The sequence below is a fragment of the Stomoxys calcitrans genome, chromosome 2, assembly GCF_963082655.1.
Source record: "Stomoxys calcitrans chromosome 2, idStoCalc2.1, whole genome shotgun sequence".
Lineage (NCBI taxonomy): Eukaryota > Metazoa > Arthropoda > Insecta > Diptera > Muscidae > Stomoxys > Stomoxys calcitrans.
In genome coordinates, this window is record NC_081553.1 from 156,242,026 (window position 1) to 156,260,271 (window position 18,246).

Below are 18,246 nucleotides of genomic sequence, written 5' to 3' on the forward strand. Positions count from 1 at the left end.
GTTGAGTTCAAGGAAAAGGCGGCGCAAGGGGTCATTATTTGCATAATTGGTGGTATAATAATATATTTGAAGTAGTTGATAATGACGAGTTTGTCTGATTAGAAAATCAGGATATAAAGTCTGTCTAAAATAAAATCTGATAATATTTTATAATGAATAATGTTCATTAGAAAAGTTACATTCAGCATAACGCGACGACTTTTCAGAGTTGGTAATTTAATTAGATTCAATATGTAATTATAGCTAGACAAATCTTGCTGGATCCAGCCATGATTCTTGAGGCAAAATAATAAAAATTGTTTCTGAACCCATTCAATTGTATTAGAATGAATTAGGTAAACTGGGTCCCATACTACAGAACCGTACTTTAAGATACAACGCACAAAATAAATATACAACTGCTTAGTAACTATTGAATCTGAGAATTCTTTACTCCAGCGTTTTATAAAGCCTATGTTTTTATATGCCTTGTTAGTAATTGCAGAAATATGCTCGCGGAAGTCTAGTCGGTAATCCAAAAGGATCTCAAGATCGTTCATAGATGAGACAGATTCATTTAAACCTAATTAAGTCTAAAAAAGGCCATATGCATAAATTTAGAGTAGTAGAGTAGACAAAAAAAAACTGTTAAGATCAGATTGCAATAAACTTTGATACATCTCGAGATTATACGACAGATATATTTTGACATCGTCCGCATACATAAGTACTTTAGAATGGCGTACCTCATTCGGCAAGTAATGATCAAAGTAAAAAGTACAGGACCAAGTTGGATCCCTCGTGAAACCCCAGAACTCGTATTAATTTTATTAGACACTGCATTACCAAATTTCACCACTTGTGATCTGCCAACAAGGTACGACTATATCCAATCTATTAACGAAAGACCGAATCCCATGTCATGCAACTTGGTTAATAACAATCTATGATTTATCTTATCGAATGCCTTACTGAAATCAGTATAAATACCGTTTGTCTGGTATTTCTTTGTAAATCCATCGCTCACACCCGTAGTGAGCTTTATAATATTCGTTAATGTCGAACGATGTTTTCGAAATTCGTGCTGATATTTTGATAAAATGTGGTACCACAATATTATGTCGCTATGCACTTCGTTCAATATTTGATGTTTTGTTTTGTTACCGCTGGTCAGTTCCACAGCGAGATCAATGCATTCTTTCTTTGTTTTTTTTCTTTTTTTAATTCATATATAGGGCAATGGTTTAGAGTTCCAATTAAAATGTACATGCATTGTAATGAGTTTTGGCCAATGGGAATGAAGAATATTCCAATAGGAAATGCATGGAGTAAAATCTTTCAATAGAAACTATGAGTGACGAAACTTTACAACATCAAAATATTAAGTGCACTATCTGTCAAAATCAGTGATTGTTGCAACTCGGATTTTTTGTATGTTACATGTTCCATTACTGCGCCATTTTTGTTGTTTGTGGGGGGTATGGTTCTTAACTATAATACACACACACGACCAAAACTCGTTGACAGATAGTGCACTTCGCGAGAAAAAATTGTACTCAGCTGTTTATGGTACAATACCTGGTTATTATGTCATGGTGTATTTGTATGTATATGTAATTGTTATCTCAACTAGAGATATGCGCGTGAGTTGAGTGGTCAACGCTTACGAGAAAAAATTTTACTCACGCAACACTCAAGGTTAAACAAATATTTTTCCATGAAGCGAATAATATTTTTTTTATGCGTCTCAAATCCTATAATATTACAACGTACAAAAATTTATGTAGGTGTATCAGCCCTGCATAACCAGTTATTTGATATTTTCATTTTTTGATCTGAAAATAGATTTGTACGTTAAAATGCCGTACGAGTTGAGAGCATGCAAACATTTTCGTTATTTTTTTAAACCTCAGTCGTGTTTTTTTTAATGAGCCTTGAGCGTCTCGTGAGTCGTGAGCATAATTTCTCTCACTCACGCTCACGCACGTAGAATTTTAATTCAATCACGGTCACGCTCGTTAACGTAATTGGATTTGGATTCCACTCACGAATCACGAGTGTCACGACAACTCACGACTCACATGTACACCTCTAATATCAACTCTTTTCCTATTGGCTAAGAGTTGATCGATATTGACTATTTTTGTAAATATAGAATCATAGAACGTACTCAATTCTCGATTTAATAGCTCAATGTTATTAAAGTACGTTTACATTGACCATTAAATCCGGATTTATAGCCTTTTCGAGGTTTAAGTGCTAAATCCTTTGTTTTTTGCAGGTTTTGCCATACAGGATTTTTGCAGGATTTATTTTTTAATCCCAAATAAACCCGATTTCATGGCTGAATAATCGATAAAAGTACCAAAATATGCAACAGTTTTCAAGAATTGCCGAAAGCCGAACATAGAATAGCGTTCCAAGCGCCTCGATCTTCTGCTATTCTTTCATAATCTCTGACATCAAGTTTCGAGATGTCTCTCAATACTTATTCTTTCCATGGGGCTCTTGGACGTCCCAGCTTGCGTGTACCACCATGTTTGCCTTCAAAAGACTTCTTTGCTAGACCTTCTTCATACATTCTGACAACATGACCTAGCCAACGCAATTGTTGTATTATGATACGTTTAACTATGCTAACGTCGTCATTTATCTTATACAAATCGTGGTTCATACGACGCCGATACTCTTCATCAATTCAAACTGGTCCATACATTTTAGGAAGAATGTTTCTCTTAAACACTCCAAGCAGTGCCTCGTCTGCTTTCACAAGTACCCATGTCTCGGAACCATACAAGGACACGGGAAGTATCAGTGTATTGTATAGTGTGATCTTCGTCTGTCGAGAGTTGGCCTTGTATCTAAACCACTTACTCAATCCAAAGAAGCATCTGCTTGCCGCTATTATTCTTCGCTTTATTTCAAAATTGGTGTCATTATTTCGGTTACGGCGGTACCCAGGTAGATAAAGTTGCCAAATATTTCAAAGTTGTGGTTTCCAACTTTCTCAATTTTCTTTATCTGATCGGTTGCACAAGGCGTTTCGGGAGTTGATGCCATCCATTTCGTTTGATCTCCATTTACTGTCAGGCCTATTTTCACTGAGTTCCTTCCAATTCTTTCAAAGGCCGGCACCCAGAGCAGTTGAATTTTGAACGGTTCAACCATCTCGTTGACATTTGCTAATTGTCGTTATGACATTATATCTTAGCCATTCCACCACTTACTTAATTGCAAGGATCTTCACTTGATACACACTGCAGTGGTCAGGTAACCGTTTCGATATGACCAGTTCTAGATCTTTAGAGTACATCCCAAAGCCCACCTGTACCGTAATTCTGTAATTTATAAAGAATATCGTTTAGTTATATTTGTCGGCAAAAATATCATTTGCACTAACGATTATTTTATTCTTATTTCATGTAAGTTTTTTTGGCAACTCTACCTAAAAACCCGAAAAACACAGAAGAATCAACAAAATTATAAAAAATTCTTCTCATAGCCTGAAATAGTTCTTTTATTAATTTAGAAACATCACAAATATAAATAAAATGTACACATTTATTTAGGAAGTGCTATCGATACCAATTTATTCGTATAAATCTTTTGCAGATATGCTAACACGTTTTTTAATTGATTGTACCACACATATCCGAACTGTTTTAAGAAAAAACAAGTAAAAGCGTGCTAAATTCGGTCGTGCCGAATCTTATATACCCTCTACCATGGATCGCATTTGTCGAGTTCTTTTCTTCTTAGGCAAAAGAGGATATAAGAAAAGATTTGCTCTGCTATTAGAGCGATATCAAGATATGGTCCGGTTTGGACCACAATTAAATTATATGTTGGAGACCTGTGTAAAATGTCAGCCAATTCGAATAAGAATTGCGCCCTTTGGGGGCTCAAGAAGTAAAATAGAGAGATCGATTTATATGGGAGCTGTATCGGGCTATCAACCGATTCAGACCATAATAAACACGTATGTTGATGGTCATGAGAGAATCCGTCGTACAAAATTTCAGGCAAATCGGATAATAATTGCGCACTCTAGAGGCTCTAGAAGTCAAGATCCAAGACAGGTTTATATGGCAGCTATATCAGGTTATGGACCGATATGGCCCATTTACAATACCAACCGACCTACACTAATAAGAAGTATTTGTGCAAAATTTCAAGCGGCTAGCTTTACTCCTTCGGAAGTTAGACGGACGGACAGATGGACGGACATGGCTAGATCGACATAAAATGTCACGACGATCAAGAATATATATACTTTATGGGGTCTCAGACGAATATTTCGAGTAGTTACAAACAGAATGACGAAATTAGTATACCCCCCATCTTATGGTGGAGGATATAACAAAACAAGAGAAAACTAGTCTAAAGCCACTGTAAATAATTATCTTATTATCTCTATTTATTTCGTTAAAAACACCAAATCCGCCGTTTAGTTAACAAATTTATATTCTTTATCGAAAACAGCTGATTTTAACGATGTAGATTATCGTTAAAGGCCTGGTTATGCTCTCGTAAACATACCGTAAATGTAGGAAAACGCGCCAGCTGTTTTGTTATGCTTTATGAAAACACATGCAAACGATTACCGAATGTCTGTCGACCGTAATCGGAAACTAGAATTCAGTAAAAACAAAATTTTACATTCCGTTTTCGTGTCAGCGGACAAAATTCAAAACCAAAAATATATGTTTAGAAAACTGTCATCTCCTATACTATTCTCTGTGGAATTTATTATTGGGTTACCCAAAAAGTAATTGCGGATTTTTCATATAGTCGGCGTTGACAAATTTTTTTACAGCTTGTGACTCTGTCATTGCATTCTTTCTTCTGCCAGTTATCAGCTTTTACTTTTAGCTTGCTTTAGAAAAAAAGTGTAAAAAAAGTATATTTGATTAAATTTCATTCTATGTTTTATTAAAAATGCATTTACTTACTTTTAAAAAATCCGCAATTACTTTTTGGGCAACCCAATACAATTTATTTATTTATTGCGAAAGTGCAGGTTGCTAAAAGGGATAGAATTGGCATTTTAGGCACATCAATGGGAGCTGGAAAGAGAATCAGATCTCCCGAAGAGCATAACACTGGCAGAATTCTTGAATACTAACGACCTAATGACACTTAATATTGGTAACACCACTACCTTTGTTTATAGGATTAGGGAGGAGGTTTTAGATGTAACAATAATTTCGGTAAATCTAATCGATGAGGTTCAGGAGTGCATGTTTAGAATAGTGCGACCAACGCCGAATCCGATAAGATTCCGTAATAAGTTGAAAACCAACTGGCCACAATTCGGAAGACTACTCAGAAGAAGTCTTGGGCAAAATAATTTAGATTGTCCAAGCATAAAAGACATTGACGACAATGTCAACAGAAATACGACTGCACTAGTGGAGTCTTTCGAAGATAGTTATCCTCTTCGAGAAAGGAAAAGGGAAAGGGGATGTGTATTACACACGGCTCAAGAAATACAATAAGACTACCAGAGCGGCGAAACGTGCCTCCTGGAAGCTTTTCTATGACCAGGTCGATAGCGTTAATGACGCCACCAAGATGAAAATGTTTTTCATAAAAACCAATATCCAAACTGAAACTTTAGTAGACGACATGGGAGTGAGAGCAGAGACAACGGAAGACATGTTGAGGCTTTTGATGAAAACTCATTCTCCACAGGATTTGACGGGACTGACGAAGACACTGGAATCTTGGAATAATAATGTTGATCGAAGGCTTATCATACCGGAATTTATGGTCAAGGAGGTATTGCGCTTTAAACCATTTAAGTCACCCGGACCTGATGGAATATATCCGGCGTTACCGCAAAAGGAGGCCGGCTATCTGGCGCCCGATCTGACAATTATTTTACAGCGTGTCTAGGACTTGCATATACTACGAAAGCAAGCCTGGAGCCAAGGGTGGTATTTATACCCAAGCCCGGCAAGTTATGCAACACCAAAGACCTACAGGCCTATAAGCCTTACGTCCTTTCTACTTAAAATCATGCAACGTATTGTGGATATCATGATAAAAAGTAAGACATCGAGGAACCTGCTCAAATACAAACAGCATGCCTATGTCAAGAGAAGGCCGGTGGAGACTGCCCTGCACGAGGTTGTGCACAAAGTAGAAGAATCCATCGATGCCAAGCCGTACACATTGGTGGTTTGCATTGACATCGAGGGCATAGCTTGGTGGACTGCTTTTGAGAAAAAGTGAAACATTAGGACCACAAAACAAGTTCAGAAAACATATTGTCTTAGCATAGGCCAAGAGGATCACGCCCACTAGGGCACTGGAGACTATTCGAGATATCCGACCTATTGACATACAGATTAAGTGTGAAGCAGCCACTGCGGCTATGAGACTTAAGGCGATGGGAAAATGGATTGAAAATGAGAGCAGCTCATACCATCGTGGTATAATCGAGACGACGATAGGAAATCTGGAAGGAATGAAAGAGGTTTCCGATCGGATACCTGAGACGACACTTGAGATTGACTGCAAGGCACTGCTACCAGCGACTCAGCCTTTGACTGAAGGAACCCTAATATTGCCATCTGGAAATTCATGTTACACGGTTGGATCCGGTGAAGTATTGAGTAGTAGGAGGATTTTTGAAGCGCCGTCCACCAGACCACAACACCATATATGATAATAGGTTTGACAACTGCAGTATATACCCAATGCATGACACGCGGTCTAAATCCCCAACTTTTGTCAATGGCTCTCTTGCAGGTGTATAGGGCAAGAGTGGCCTTTCTTGCCCTTTCCAAAACGTTGGATTTGAAGTTCAATTTCCTGTCCAGCAAAACACCCAGGTATTTTGCGCTTTCTGTAAATGGAACATTCTCTCCACCCAAGAAGACAGGATTTATACCCAGATCACTTTCGGTAGCCCACTTTGCACGTAGAGCTTCTTGAAGTATATCTCTTAGAGTGCTGGGAAACTTTCCCCTAACCGCAATTGCCACGTCCTTTTTCTTCCAGAGACAATAATATATTGTTAATGGCTAAATTCCAAAGTAGAGGAGACAATACACCTCCTTGGGGAGTTCCTCTGCTGACCCATCTTTTTACATCCACATATCCCAAGCCTACAATAAGAAATTCCAACTCCTTCATGATTGACGTCGGTTTTACTTATTGAAAGTGCCTTCAATGTCAAGAAATGCTATCATTGTATATTCCTTGATAGCGAGAGAACCCTATATGTAGCCGACTAGACCGTGAAGGGCTGTTTCAGTGGGCTTGCCGTTACTATATGCATATGCCCTAAGCTATGCTATATGCCCCAAGATATGTTTCTATCAACCTCTCAGGAGTCTTCAGGATTAATGATGACGGACTAATAGGTTGAAAATCTTTCACCTTCGTGTGGTAGGGTTTTCCTGCTTTCGGAATGAAAATGACCTTCGTGTCCCTCCATCCCATAGGTATGTATGACATTCTGATTTAAGCAGAGTATATCTCCCTAAGCCAGGGAACCAGTCTATTAGACACAGCTTGTAATTCAACCGGTGATACATCATCAAGGTCTGGCGATTAAAAGAAGTCGAAACTTCTTATCTACCAAAGGATTTTCGGCTCAGACACAATTTCCCTAATAACCTCCGAGGAATGCATATCAGTGACAACCTTTTCACAAGCGAGTCATTCAAGGCCTTCGTGATCCGCTTGACCATTATGTCTATATACTGTAGTTTCCACCTTTTCTAGTCTAGAAGGGATAGTGGTGCAGAATTTGTGCCGAAATTTATCCCAATCCGTCTTTCTTCTGTTTGGCCGAGGGATTACTTCTTCAGTATTTCCCAGTCGCATATTCTTCCACTTATATCTTCCGATACAAAGGTAATATATAGTACCTACTGGCTGTTCCTGGTAATAAATGTCGGTTTACCCCTTTATTACAAATCGCCAGTTTGCAACTTATAGTATATTCAATAAGCCGCTCACCACTTTCGTTGACATCCGAACTTCCCCATATCTGGCGATGTGCATAAGCATCACTTCCTATAATGAGGCTTTTCTTCCCCACAAAAGCAGCGTCAACCAGCGACCTAAGATTTGAAGCGGCATCTATGAATCGTGTGCCATATATAGGGAAACCAGTCAGTAATGAGACTTGTTTATTTCAAGGCTGCCTACTACTAAATCTTCAGTGCTTAGCGACGGAAGAAGAAAAACATTTAGACAACCCTTTGCAAGAATACAGGCTCCATGTCTCCCATTCCCCGTACCCTTGAGAAATTTAAATCCCGGAATTCTTAGTCCACGTACTATTTCTCCACAAACTCATGGTTCCAGGATAAGAACCACGTCAAATCCCCCAGCCATCAGGAGGACCTAGAGTGCCGACGAAGCGGCCTTACAGTGATGGAGATTTACCTGTAGAAACCGGACCATAGTCAGGATTCAGAACTTCCACCACTGTTGTGTTAGCCTCGTTTTCTGACTCCACCAGGAGTTCATGCTCACAAGATTCATTAGAACTTGTCATGATGAGCTTCCGTACGCATCAGTCTCCTGCAATCCGCCAGAGTTTAGCGATGTGGTCGATAGTTCCTCAGGCAAGTGTTAAGCAACAACTGCTGATTCCCCAATCCCACCGCTTCTATAGACCTTTAGTTTCAACTTGTTGAATTCGTAGGATACAACCCCTTAAGACTTGTTGAGGTCTGCGAGACAGCCGGAGTTTAGTACGAAAACTGCATGTCTCCGTCTCATCCAAACTTCCAGTCGGTCGTTGAAAGATTGGGATTACATTCCCTTAGTCTTCCAAGCATCGCTTTCTGGGAATCTTTGGTATCCAAGCATGCGCCATTGGTCGAGAAGGAATATCTTCGTTCTTGACTAAATCTAGTGCTGCACCAGGCCAGATCTCACCAATTGTTTTTAGCGCACAACGAAACATTTCAATTGGGCGTTGATCCCCGAAGGTAATTAGTCTGTATCGGCCTCGATACCAGCCTACATCGTCACAAACTGGAGAAGATCCCGGAAATTCCGCAAAGACATCGGAGTCTACTGACATCGACATCTTTAAATTCAGCTGTTTTCGCTAACGAATAGAAATTCGTTAACTAAACGACGGTCAATTATTTGGTGTTTATTTTAACGAAATTAATTAAGCCAAATATTTAAGATTATTTTTCTCTTGTTTTAAGATTATTTTTTTTGCATTTCCCGGATATGTGTGTGTCAGCACTAATAGAAGGTTAAATCACTTGCGAAAAAGTGGATAGGCCCCATGAACATCATTAAGGATGTCAAATCTGTCGATTGAAAATGTCATCATATAGGAGAAAACGTAAACAAAGAATTAATGTAAGAAGAGAACAAGTTGACATTCTCAAGGCCAAGTAATGCCAAAAACTAAAAAAAATTCATGTTGGCTGATCGCTTGCCTTAACCTTATTAAGTGAATGCTGTTTGTTTGTACAATCAATTAATAAGCGTGGTAGAGTGTGTTTCTTAAAACCCCTTTTACACTGCCCTTTATATCCGGATTTAATGACTCGATCATCTGTTTTTCCTTTGTAATATCAGCAGCCGTATTTAATGAGCATTGTAAACGGGGTTTAATACGAAAAAAATGTCCGTAAAAGTTTTATATGAATAAATTGGTATTAATAGCACTTTTTCTAAATAATTTTGTACATTTTATAGATTTGTGATGTTTTAAATTAATCACAAATCACATAAAAAATTACCTGTTTTTGTTGTCAGTCTATTGAAAACAACCCCAAATTAAATTGTTTTCACAAATTTATGATTTAAACAGCTTTCTCAGAACTTTCACAATTTTTACGCATAAAAAATCAGTTTTTGCTCAAATTTTTGGGTTTTATCATACAAAAATAACATACAGAAGTGATAGCAAAAATGATGAATCGTATGTAAATTTACAATTTTGACAAACATTTTATATTACATGTGCATATAAAAAAGTGACGTCATAAGATATCTACATGCTGTGTAATAGCGCCTTAAGTTGGCAACATGGTTTGTTGTGAATGTCATCTTAATACCGTAATACTGTTATATTAAAGGATTTTAAACGTGCATGGCGAAACAATTACAGGTGGTCTCATTACACACCAAACACAATTCATATAGTGCAATCCGCCATCTTGTCATCAATCTGATCGACGTTTTGCCAACACGCAAAAAGAATTTTGTGTGTGTGTGTGTATATATGTGTGTACATGAGCAGAGAATATGCGAGAGAGAATATAACAACAAAGAGAATGCAAACAAAAATTTGACATTTAAATACTGTCAAACCTGGCCGGCTGTTAGCAGCTGCTTGTGTGAGACCACCTTATTAAATACGACTTGATAAACGAGTAAATTATAAATTAAAACAATTGAAATTTGAAAAAATTAACAAAATGTGAAAAAAAAATTAATCCAAATCAAGCTTTTGACTTTCTAGTGGGATTTGGAAACAACTCTGGAGTTGGGCAATTCCATCAGCTGTTCAAGTGAGCCAACCTTCTTAATTCAACCATGCCTACAACTTTGCTCTCGATTGGCACACAGCCTTGATATCGATTGTGACATTTTCCATCAGATCAGCCGCTTAAAGCAATCGACCAATTTAATTGTTTTATCCACAACTATGGTTTTGTGCAAATTCTACCAGCATGGAACTTGTCGATTTGGTTCTAAGTGTCACAATGAACATTTTGACGTTCGGCAAATTATTAAAACTGATGTGGAGGCAGCTATCAACGGTAAACAATGGCCACTTTCATCCTATGGTCCTTTTAAGGATAAACCCAGCATTCCCAATTTTATTGATGACCAATTATTTGAAGAAGTGCGTATGCTATGTTATGAAGCTAAGCAGAATAAATCTCTCCAACAATTTCATTTGAGATTTACAAATGAGGTTTTAGAAGCATCTAATAAAATGAAAGCTTTACTGAATATGACTCCTGATATTGTCGATATAGTAATAAAATGCTATGATGCCCCCGCTGTAGACAATAATTCTGCCCAAACTGGTATTCCGTTTGGAGCAATATCGTCAGGCGGTGGTTTCTTCGGGAATTCGTTGGCGCATATCTCTTCGAATGAAAATGTGTTTGGTGCCGGTAAACAGGATAACAATAGCACATTGGAAATTAAAAGTAGCTTTGAAGGGGGTTTTAATAACTCTTCGAACCAGAGCATATTTGGTTCATCGACTGTGTTTGGAAATACAAATGTTCAGCAACAAACTTCCAGTATGTTTAGTCAGCATCATCAGCCCTTGTTTTCGCAATCTCAGCAACAAAGCTGTGGTAATGGCTTTGGGTCTTTCTCTCAGCAAGTTCCAAAATCATTTGAACAATCACAGTTTAGTGGCAATATTTTTACGCCAACGGCTCCATCAACCAATACTCTAAACCAGACTTCCTTGCAGCTTGAAAATCGACATGAAATCATGGGACAATCATCTATACATCCAATGCCGCAGTCAAATAACCAACCTGTGTTTGGACAACAATCGCAAAATCTGTTTGGAACGCAGTACACACAACATGATCCAATAAGTATACCACATAGTATAAATTCAACGATCAATAATCCTCATAGAAATGGGCACGATATTGAGGTATCAAGTGTATACAGCAATATAGAAACTTTAACTGCAGTCGAGATTGAAGCATTTAAGTCAAATAGTTTTCAACTAGGAAAATTGCCAAAGAATCCACCACCTAAAGAGTTAATCAACTAATTCTCCAAAGCGCATTTATAGAACGTACCATTCATTATTCCGCAATAGTTCTTGCTGCAATTCATTGGCAAGTTGCAACCATCCTGAAGTTGAAATGTGGGATCACAACAGAAATAAAAATTTGTATTATGGCTGGTATTGTGTTTGTTTTTCACATTGGAAAGCCCACATTTTTCCCGATTACGTTTTGAAACACAAAAAAAATTCATTGATAACAATACTTTTATTAAAATTATTTCATAACTTATGGGGAAATGTCCTACTGAATAAAATCAGGACTTTTTTGCTTCAGAATCTATTATCCAATAAAAGTAATCATGAAAAATTTTCTCGAAAAGCCAACATAGTACCATCATTTACGCATATTATTTTATTAATGCCGGTAATAGTGCTTCAGCAGTCTGGAAAATGAAAGAAAAAATAAACAATACAAATAAATCAACATAAGAAAGTATAGATGTTATAAAATTTCAACAACATAAATGTATTTTAATAGATTATATACTGCTGTATTTTGTTGCTTTTTTAGCAGTGTTTTGTGTCCCATCCATTCGTCTGCTGGATTTTGTTGGGGTGCGTCCGGAGGGATCTGGCCTTAAGTCGTAAGTAAGGGGCAGTTAAACGGGTGGCGTGTGTCTTGTGCAGGGCAACCAAACGTGGTGATTTAACATCATTTTTAAAATTTTTGACCTTTTGAATCTGCGTGAAGTTAGTGACGTCGCTAACTTTCGATAACAAAAATCAGAGTTGCACTAATTACTGATTTTGACTAATAGTGAACACAATATTTTGTTGTTGGGAACTGCCACTATCTGTAAATTAATATATCTTGTGAGTTATCTACTTTCAGCCTGGAGGCCAGGGGCGGACGTTCAAAAAAGTACGTATACTAAGTCAAAGGCGAGATCAACACCTTTTATTTGGTGTATCACACATGTTCCATAACTGATTTTTGAAGATTAATACCTCCAGGCAGGACACAAATTCCAGTCTGGAAACCATAAATGGACTTCGTTCAAAAAAATGTGTGTATACCAAGTCAAAGGTGTACCACGCATTTCCCAGAACTGTTTTTCGTAGAACAATCCTTCCAGATTTCTATTTCGAAACTGGAGGGCATGAAACAAAATCCAGCCTGAAAGCCATAAACGGACTTCGTTCAAAAAAGTGCTTATAACAAATCAGAGGGAGATCAACACCTTCAAATTGGTGTACCACACATATCCAAGAACTGTACGACATGACACAAAATTCAGTCTGGAACCCATAAATGGACTTCGTTCAAAAAAGTGCGTATACCAAGTGGAAGGGGAGATCAGTACCTTTAATTTGGTATACCACACATATCCCAGAACTGTTTATCGTATAACAATCCTTCCAAATCTCTAGTTTGAAACTGGAGGCCAGGCAATAAATCTAGTCTGGAAGCCATAAATGAACTTCGTTCAAAACAATTCGTACACCAAGTCAAAGGAGATTATTTTTCTAGTCGTTAAGTGGAGCGGACATGTTTTTATTTCACTCCTCAAAGAAAAAATATTCGTATCTCGGAATAGGTACTACCTATTAAAAAAAAATTGAAGGCTTTTGGAGTAGGCTAGAATTGGATTGCAAAGACCCAACAGCTACGGTGGTGGCGTCAGACCGTAGCGTGTTGTTCTCCCCTCCTATAGGTGTGAGTGCCTTAGCACTTGTAGTCGAGAGTAATGCTTCAAACGGAAGACGGATAAACCAGATGGATGCATAGTTCGTTTAGGTAAAGTTGGTGTTTCCGACTCGGATTCAGACAGCGACGGTGTCAATGAAACAATCAACGCAGCCGAATCGAGAGATGATAGAAGGGATAGAACTGACATTCCAAGCACTTCTACGAAAACCGGAAAAATAATCTTGGAAAGAATCAGATTAGAAGAAAAAAAACTAGCCGCAAGTACTCAGAGAAAACCAAACCAGCCATCTGCCAATGGAGATTCCAGACAGTGTCCTGCGGAAGTAGAAAAAGTCGGAACAGCAACGAAGAAAGCGCGCACGGCCCCTGAGTCTTCATGGAGGACTGCGACTTCCATGGTAAGGTGCCTCCCTCTTACGCCAGAGTGGCAAGGAAGCACAACAGAGATGAGCTGACTTATGCAATCATCAATATCGGCAGTGCATCCAGTAGGATTCCACAAGATTGTGGGTCTCAAGAGGAGTATCAGTTAACTATCGAATTATCCAACATGCGTGAAACTCTGTAGAGGGTCCACCCATACAAATGATGAGCTGCGGGTATAGAGGGGACATCTTTACATTGAGTTTTTCGTTAGCGGAATGAATTGAGACCGTCAAACAGTTCGTCAGAGCTATCCACGCTCCCTGGGAGGGCGCAAAGCTCAACCTGGTGAGAAAGATGTACATCCCCCAGCTCACAGGCGACGGTTTTCATCAAGGGACGGGGCAGTAATGCCAATGGGCAAAATCGGTCCATGTTTTGATATATTGTAGCTGACATATAAACCGGTCTTGGGTTTTGACTTCTTGAGCCTCTAGAGGGCGCAATTCTCATTCGAATTGGAAGAAATTTTGTACAACGGCTTCTCTCATGACCTTCAACAAAAGTGTCCAATATAATCTGAATCGATCAATATCTTATGCAGCTCCCATATAAACCGATCTCACGATTTTGCTCCTTGAGCCTCTACAAGGCGCAATTCTTATCCGAATGGACTGAAATATTACACAATGACTTCTACAATGTTCAGCAGTCAATTCATTTGTGGTCCGAATCGGACTTTAACTTGATATATATAGCTCCAATAGCATAATAGTTTTTGTTCATTATTCTTTGTTTGCCTAAAATGCGACAAATGCGATCCATGGTGGAGGGTATATAAGATTCGGCCCGGCCGAACTTGTTTTAATATAAAATAAATATATATATATTAATTTAATTATGCCTAAAAGGCTTTATAGAGGCTAGCTGGCAAAAAAACAAATTATGTCTCCAATTTTTATATTAAAATTAACAATGGCAAAATAATATATTTTTTTTCGTTTTTTTTTTTTTTAATTTAGGACAAATAATGTACAAATAAAGTTTTACAAAGGCAGAAGTATTTCAACATTTTCAATCAAATATTTTTTAATTTTGTTCAAAGCATGAACATTCTGTAATTTCTTTTAATGATACTGGGAGCAAATTATATGATTATATTGATTGTCCTGTGATTCGATGTGTGGTATTAAAATTTGAGTTAGATTGTACAGTATGCGACCAAACACATCTGATGCACTTAAAAACATACAAATTTATTTGTTGTTTATATAAAGCTTTAATTGGAAGTACATTAATAGCATAATTTTTAAAAAGGTCAGAAGTACAGTATCTTCGCCGTAGGTTAAATTTCAATTTTCAATGCTGTATTTTGAGCCGATTGTAAAGATCTAAGGGCCGTTGCATCTTTTGCTGCATATATCATCGGCAAATAAGTGAAATGCGAGTAAACTAAGGACTGATAAGTCATCATTTTTAATTCAGAGCTGAGCTTGTTTTAGAATTTATATAAAACTCCTATTCCAGATGCAATCCTAGATTTCAATTTAAAAATGTGTTCTTCCCATGATAAGTTCTGGCTTAAATGCATTCCAAGATATTTTACTCCCGCTGACTCACTAATATGTTGGCCACCTATATATAAAATAATAACGTTCCTTGAAGCATGAGGTCTAAATCGTACAAACCTATTTTTATTTGAGTTCAATAAGAGTTTATTGAGTCTTAAGTATTCAACGAGAATAGATGCGTCATACCCTATTTGAGTTTGCAAATCCCTTGTGTAATCGTAATGGTATATGAGACAAATGTCGCCTGCACATAAAAATAATTGGCCAAAAAACTTAATATCCTTAAAATCATTTATATTAATCTTAAACAACCATACACTACCTGGTGGTACACCGCATGGAACCGGACATATGTCGCTAATATCCTCTTCAAAAGCTATTTCTATTCGCCAAATAGCTTTTACACAATAAAATGGTGTTGGCTGTGCTCAGTGACCTTAAGTTTCGGAATAGGCGTTATCTTCTACAGCTTAAGTACATAGGAAAATTTGCCTCGTCTATCAATAGATTTAAAATCAAGGTCAGAAATTAAGCGACAATATGCTTTCTCGTCAATAAAATTTTATCGAAACCAGAAGCCCTAAAGTTACCTAAACTTTCCATTACATTCTGAATGACATCCAAAGAAACCGGCTCCAGATGAAAATACGTATTTGTCGGGACCAACGCCCGAAAAGCATTTATGTCATCTGTCGCAGAACACGGTATTGTAGAACGTAAATACAGCATAAAATCAGAAAAGTACAGATTAAAATATTGAGCTTTATCCTTATGCCACAATAGCAGAATGCCATTCTCTGTTAGAATACCTGGTAGGCTTGCTTTTATTTCCCAGTCTGTTTATTTAAAAACCTCCACGTCTTATTTATATCACCATTGCATTTCTGCAAATTATGCCGACAGTAATTATTTATTAAATTCTTACTACATTATTTTATGACCTTACCCACTCTTTTGAGTATCCCATTTATGCATTTCTTATCCCTATTGTTCTTTAAATTTAGATTGTCCAAGCATAGACGACATTGACGAAAATGTCAATAATATTACGACTGCACTGGTGAGGTCCTTCAAAGAAAGTTTTCCTCTTAGGGAAAGGAAATCAGCCCAAGAAAAACCCTGCATGACCGGAGATTTTGTAATATAGGGAAAAATGCCGCAGACTTTTTAACAGTACACGTCGTAACAAAGCGGAAGTTTATTAGGATGTGTATTACACACGGCTCAAGGAATACAACGACCTGGGAACAGGTCGATAGCGTTAATGACGCCGCTAAGATAAAAAGTTTCTCTCAAAAATCCATGTCCAAACTGAAACGTTAGTAGACGAGATGGGAGTGAGAGCAGAGACAACGGAGGACAAGTTGAGGCTTTTGATGAAAATCCATTTTCCACAGGATTCGACGGGACTCGTGGAGACACCGGAATCTACAAATAATGATGTTAGCCGAAGGTTTATAATTACGGAATTTATGTTCAAGAAAGCCTTGAGGAGCTTCAAACCATTTAAGTCACCCGGACCTGATGAAATATTTCCGGCGTTACTATAGAAAGAGGCAGACTACCTGGCGCCCCACCTTGGCGATATTTTCAAAGGGTGCCTGGACTTGCATATACTCTAAAAGCCTGGCGGGAGGAAAGGGTGGTGTTTATACCCAAGCCCGACAAGACAAGTTATGCGACACCAAAGGCCTATAGACCTACAAGCCTTACGTCCTTTCTACTCAAAACCATGGAACGCATTTTGGACACCATGATAAAGAGTAGGACATCCAGTGAACTGCTCAAATACAAACAGCATGCCTATGTCAAGGGAAGGTCGGTGGAGACTGCCATGCACGACTTAGTTAAAAATGTGCGTATACCAAATCAATCGTAGAACAATTCTTCCAGATACTGTTTATTAATTGGAGGGTAGGACACAATATACAGTCTGGAGACCATACATGAACTTCGTTCAATAAAGTGCGTATGTATGTCAAATTCAGGAGGAATTCGGTACCTTTAATTTGGCATACCACACTTACCCAGAACGGTTTTTCGTAGAAAATCCTTCCAGATTTCCGTTTCGAAAATGGAGAGCAGGACACAAAAATCAGTCTAGAGGCCATAAATGAACTTCGTTCAAAAAAGTTCGTATAGCAAATCAAAGAAGAGATCAGTACCTTTCATTTGATGTTCGCTGAATAATCCTTCCGGATTTCTATTTGGAAACTGCAGTGCAGGGCAAATGCCAAGGTGGATTTAAAAATGTGGTCTCACGCGGATTTAAAAAGGTGGTCTCACGCGAACCTCCGTTAACAGCTGGTCAGGTTTGACGGCATTAAGGTGACAGATTTTTGTTTGCATTATCTTCGTTGGTATCTTCTTTCTCGCATATTCTTTGCTCATGTACGCATACGTATACAAACATACTAGCAAATTTCATTGTGTGTCTTGGCCAAACGTCGATCAGCTTGATGACAAAATGGCGGATTGCACCATATGATTTGCAGTTGTTGTAAAAATGAGACCACCTTTAATTGTTTCGCCAAAACGTGACAACATTGGATTTGTATTCAATTAAGTCGAAAATATTTCCAATGTGTGTACGCCGTTTTTCATTCCAAACTAAAATATCGTTTCATTATAAATTTGCGAAAGATCACAAGTTAGTTAGCATGTAAAAGTGGACATAAGTTTCTGTTTCACCGTGCAAACTATCACGATTTCTTTTTGTATATATTGGGTTGCTCAAAAAGTAATTGCGGATTTTTCATATAGTCGGCGTTGACAATTTTTTTCACAGCTTGTGACTCTGTAATTGCATTCTTTCTTCTGTCAGTTATCAGCTGTTACTTTTAGCTTACTTTAGAAAAAAAAGTGTAAAAAAAGTATATTTGATTAAAGTTCATTCTAAGATTTATTAAAAATGCATT

At 37.8% G+C, this 18,246-nt stretch overlaps 1 protein-coding gene across 1 annotated transcript; it reads left to right on the top strand.

The window, feature by feature from the left end:
• The first annotated feature begins 10,470 nt into the window (after positions 1 to 10,470).
• On the top strand, positions 10,471 to 12,237 carry LOC106093530 (nucleoporin NUP42). The gene has a single exon (XM_013260592.2). It carries the CDS (start codon positions 10,622 to 10,624, stop codon positions 11,723 to 11,725), a length of 1,104 nt encoding a protein of 367 aa, XP_013116046.1. The 5' UTR covers positions 10,471 to 10,621; the 3' UTR covers positions 11,726 to 12,237.
• Positions 12,238 to 18,246: the final 6,009 nt, after the last annotated feature.

Excerpts from the sequence above, each read along its gene's own strand:
- LOC106093530 (XM_013260592.2), top strand. The coding sequence starts at position 10,622 with ATGGTTTTGTGCAAATTCTACCAGCATGGAACTTGTCGATTTGGTTCT.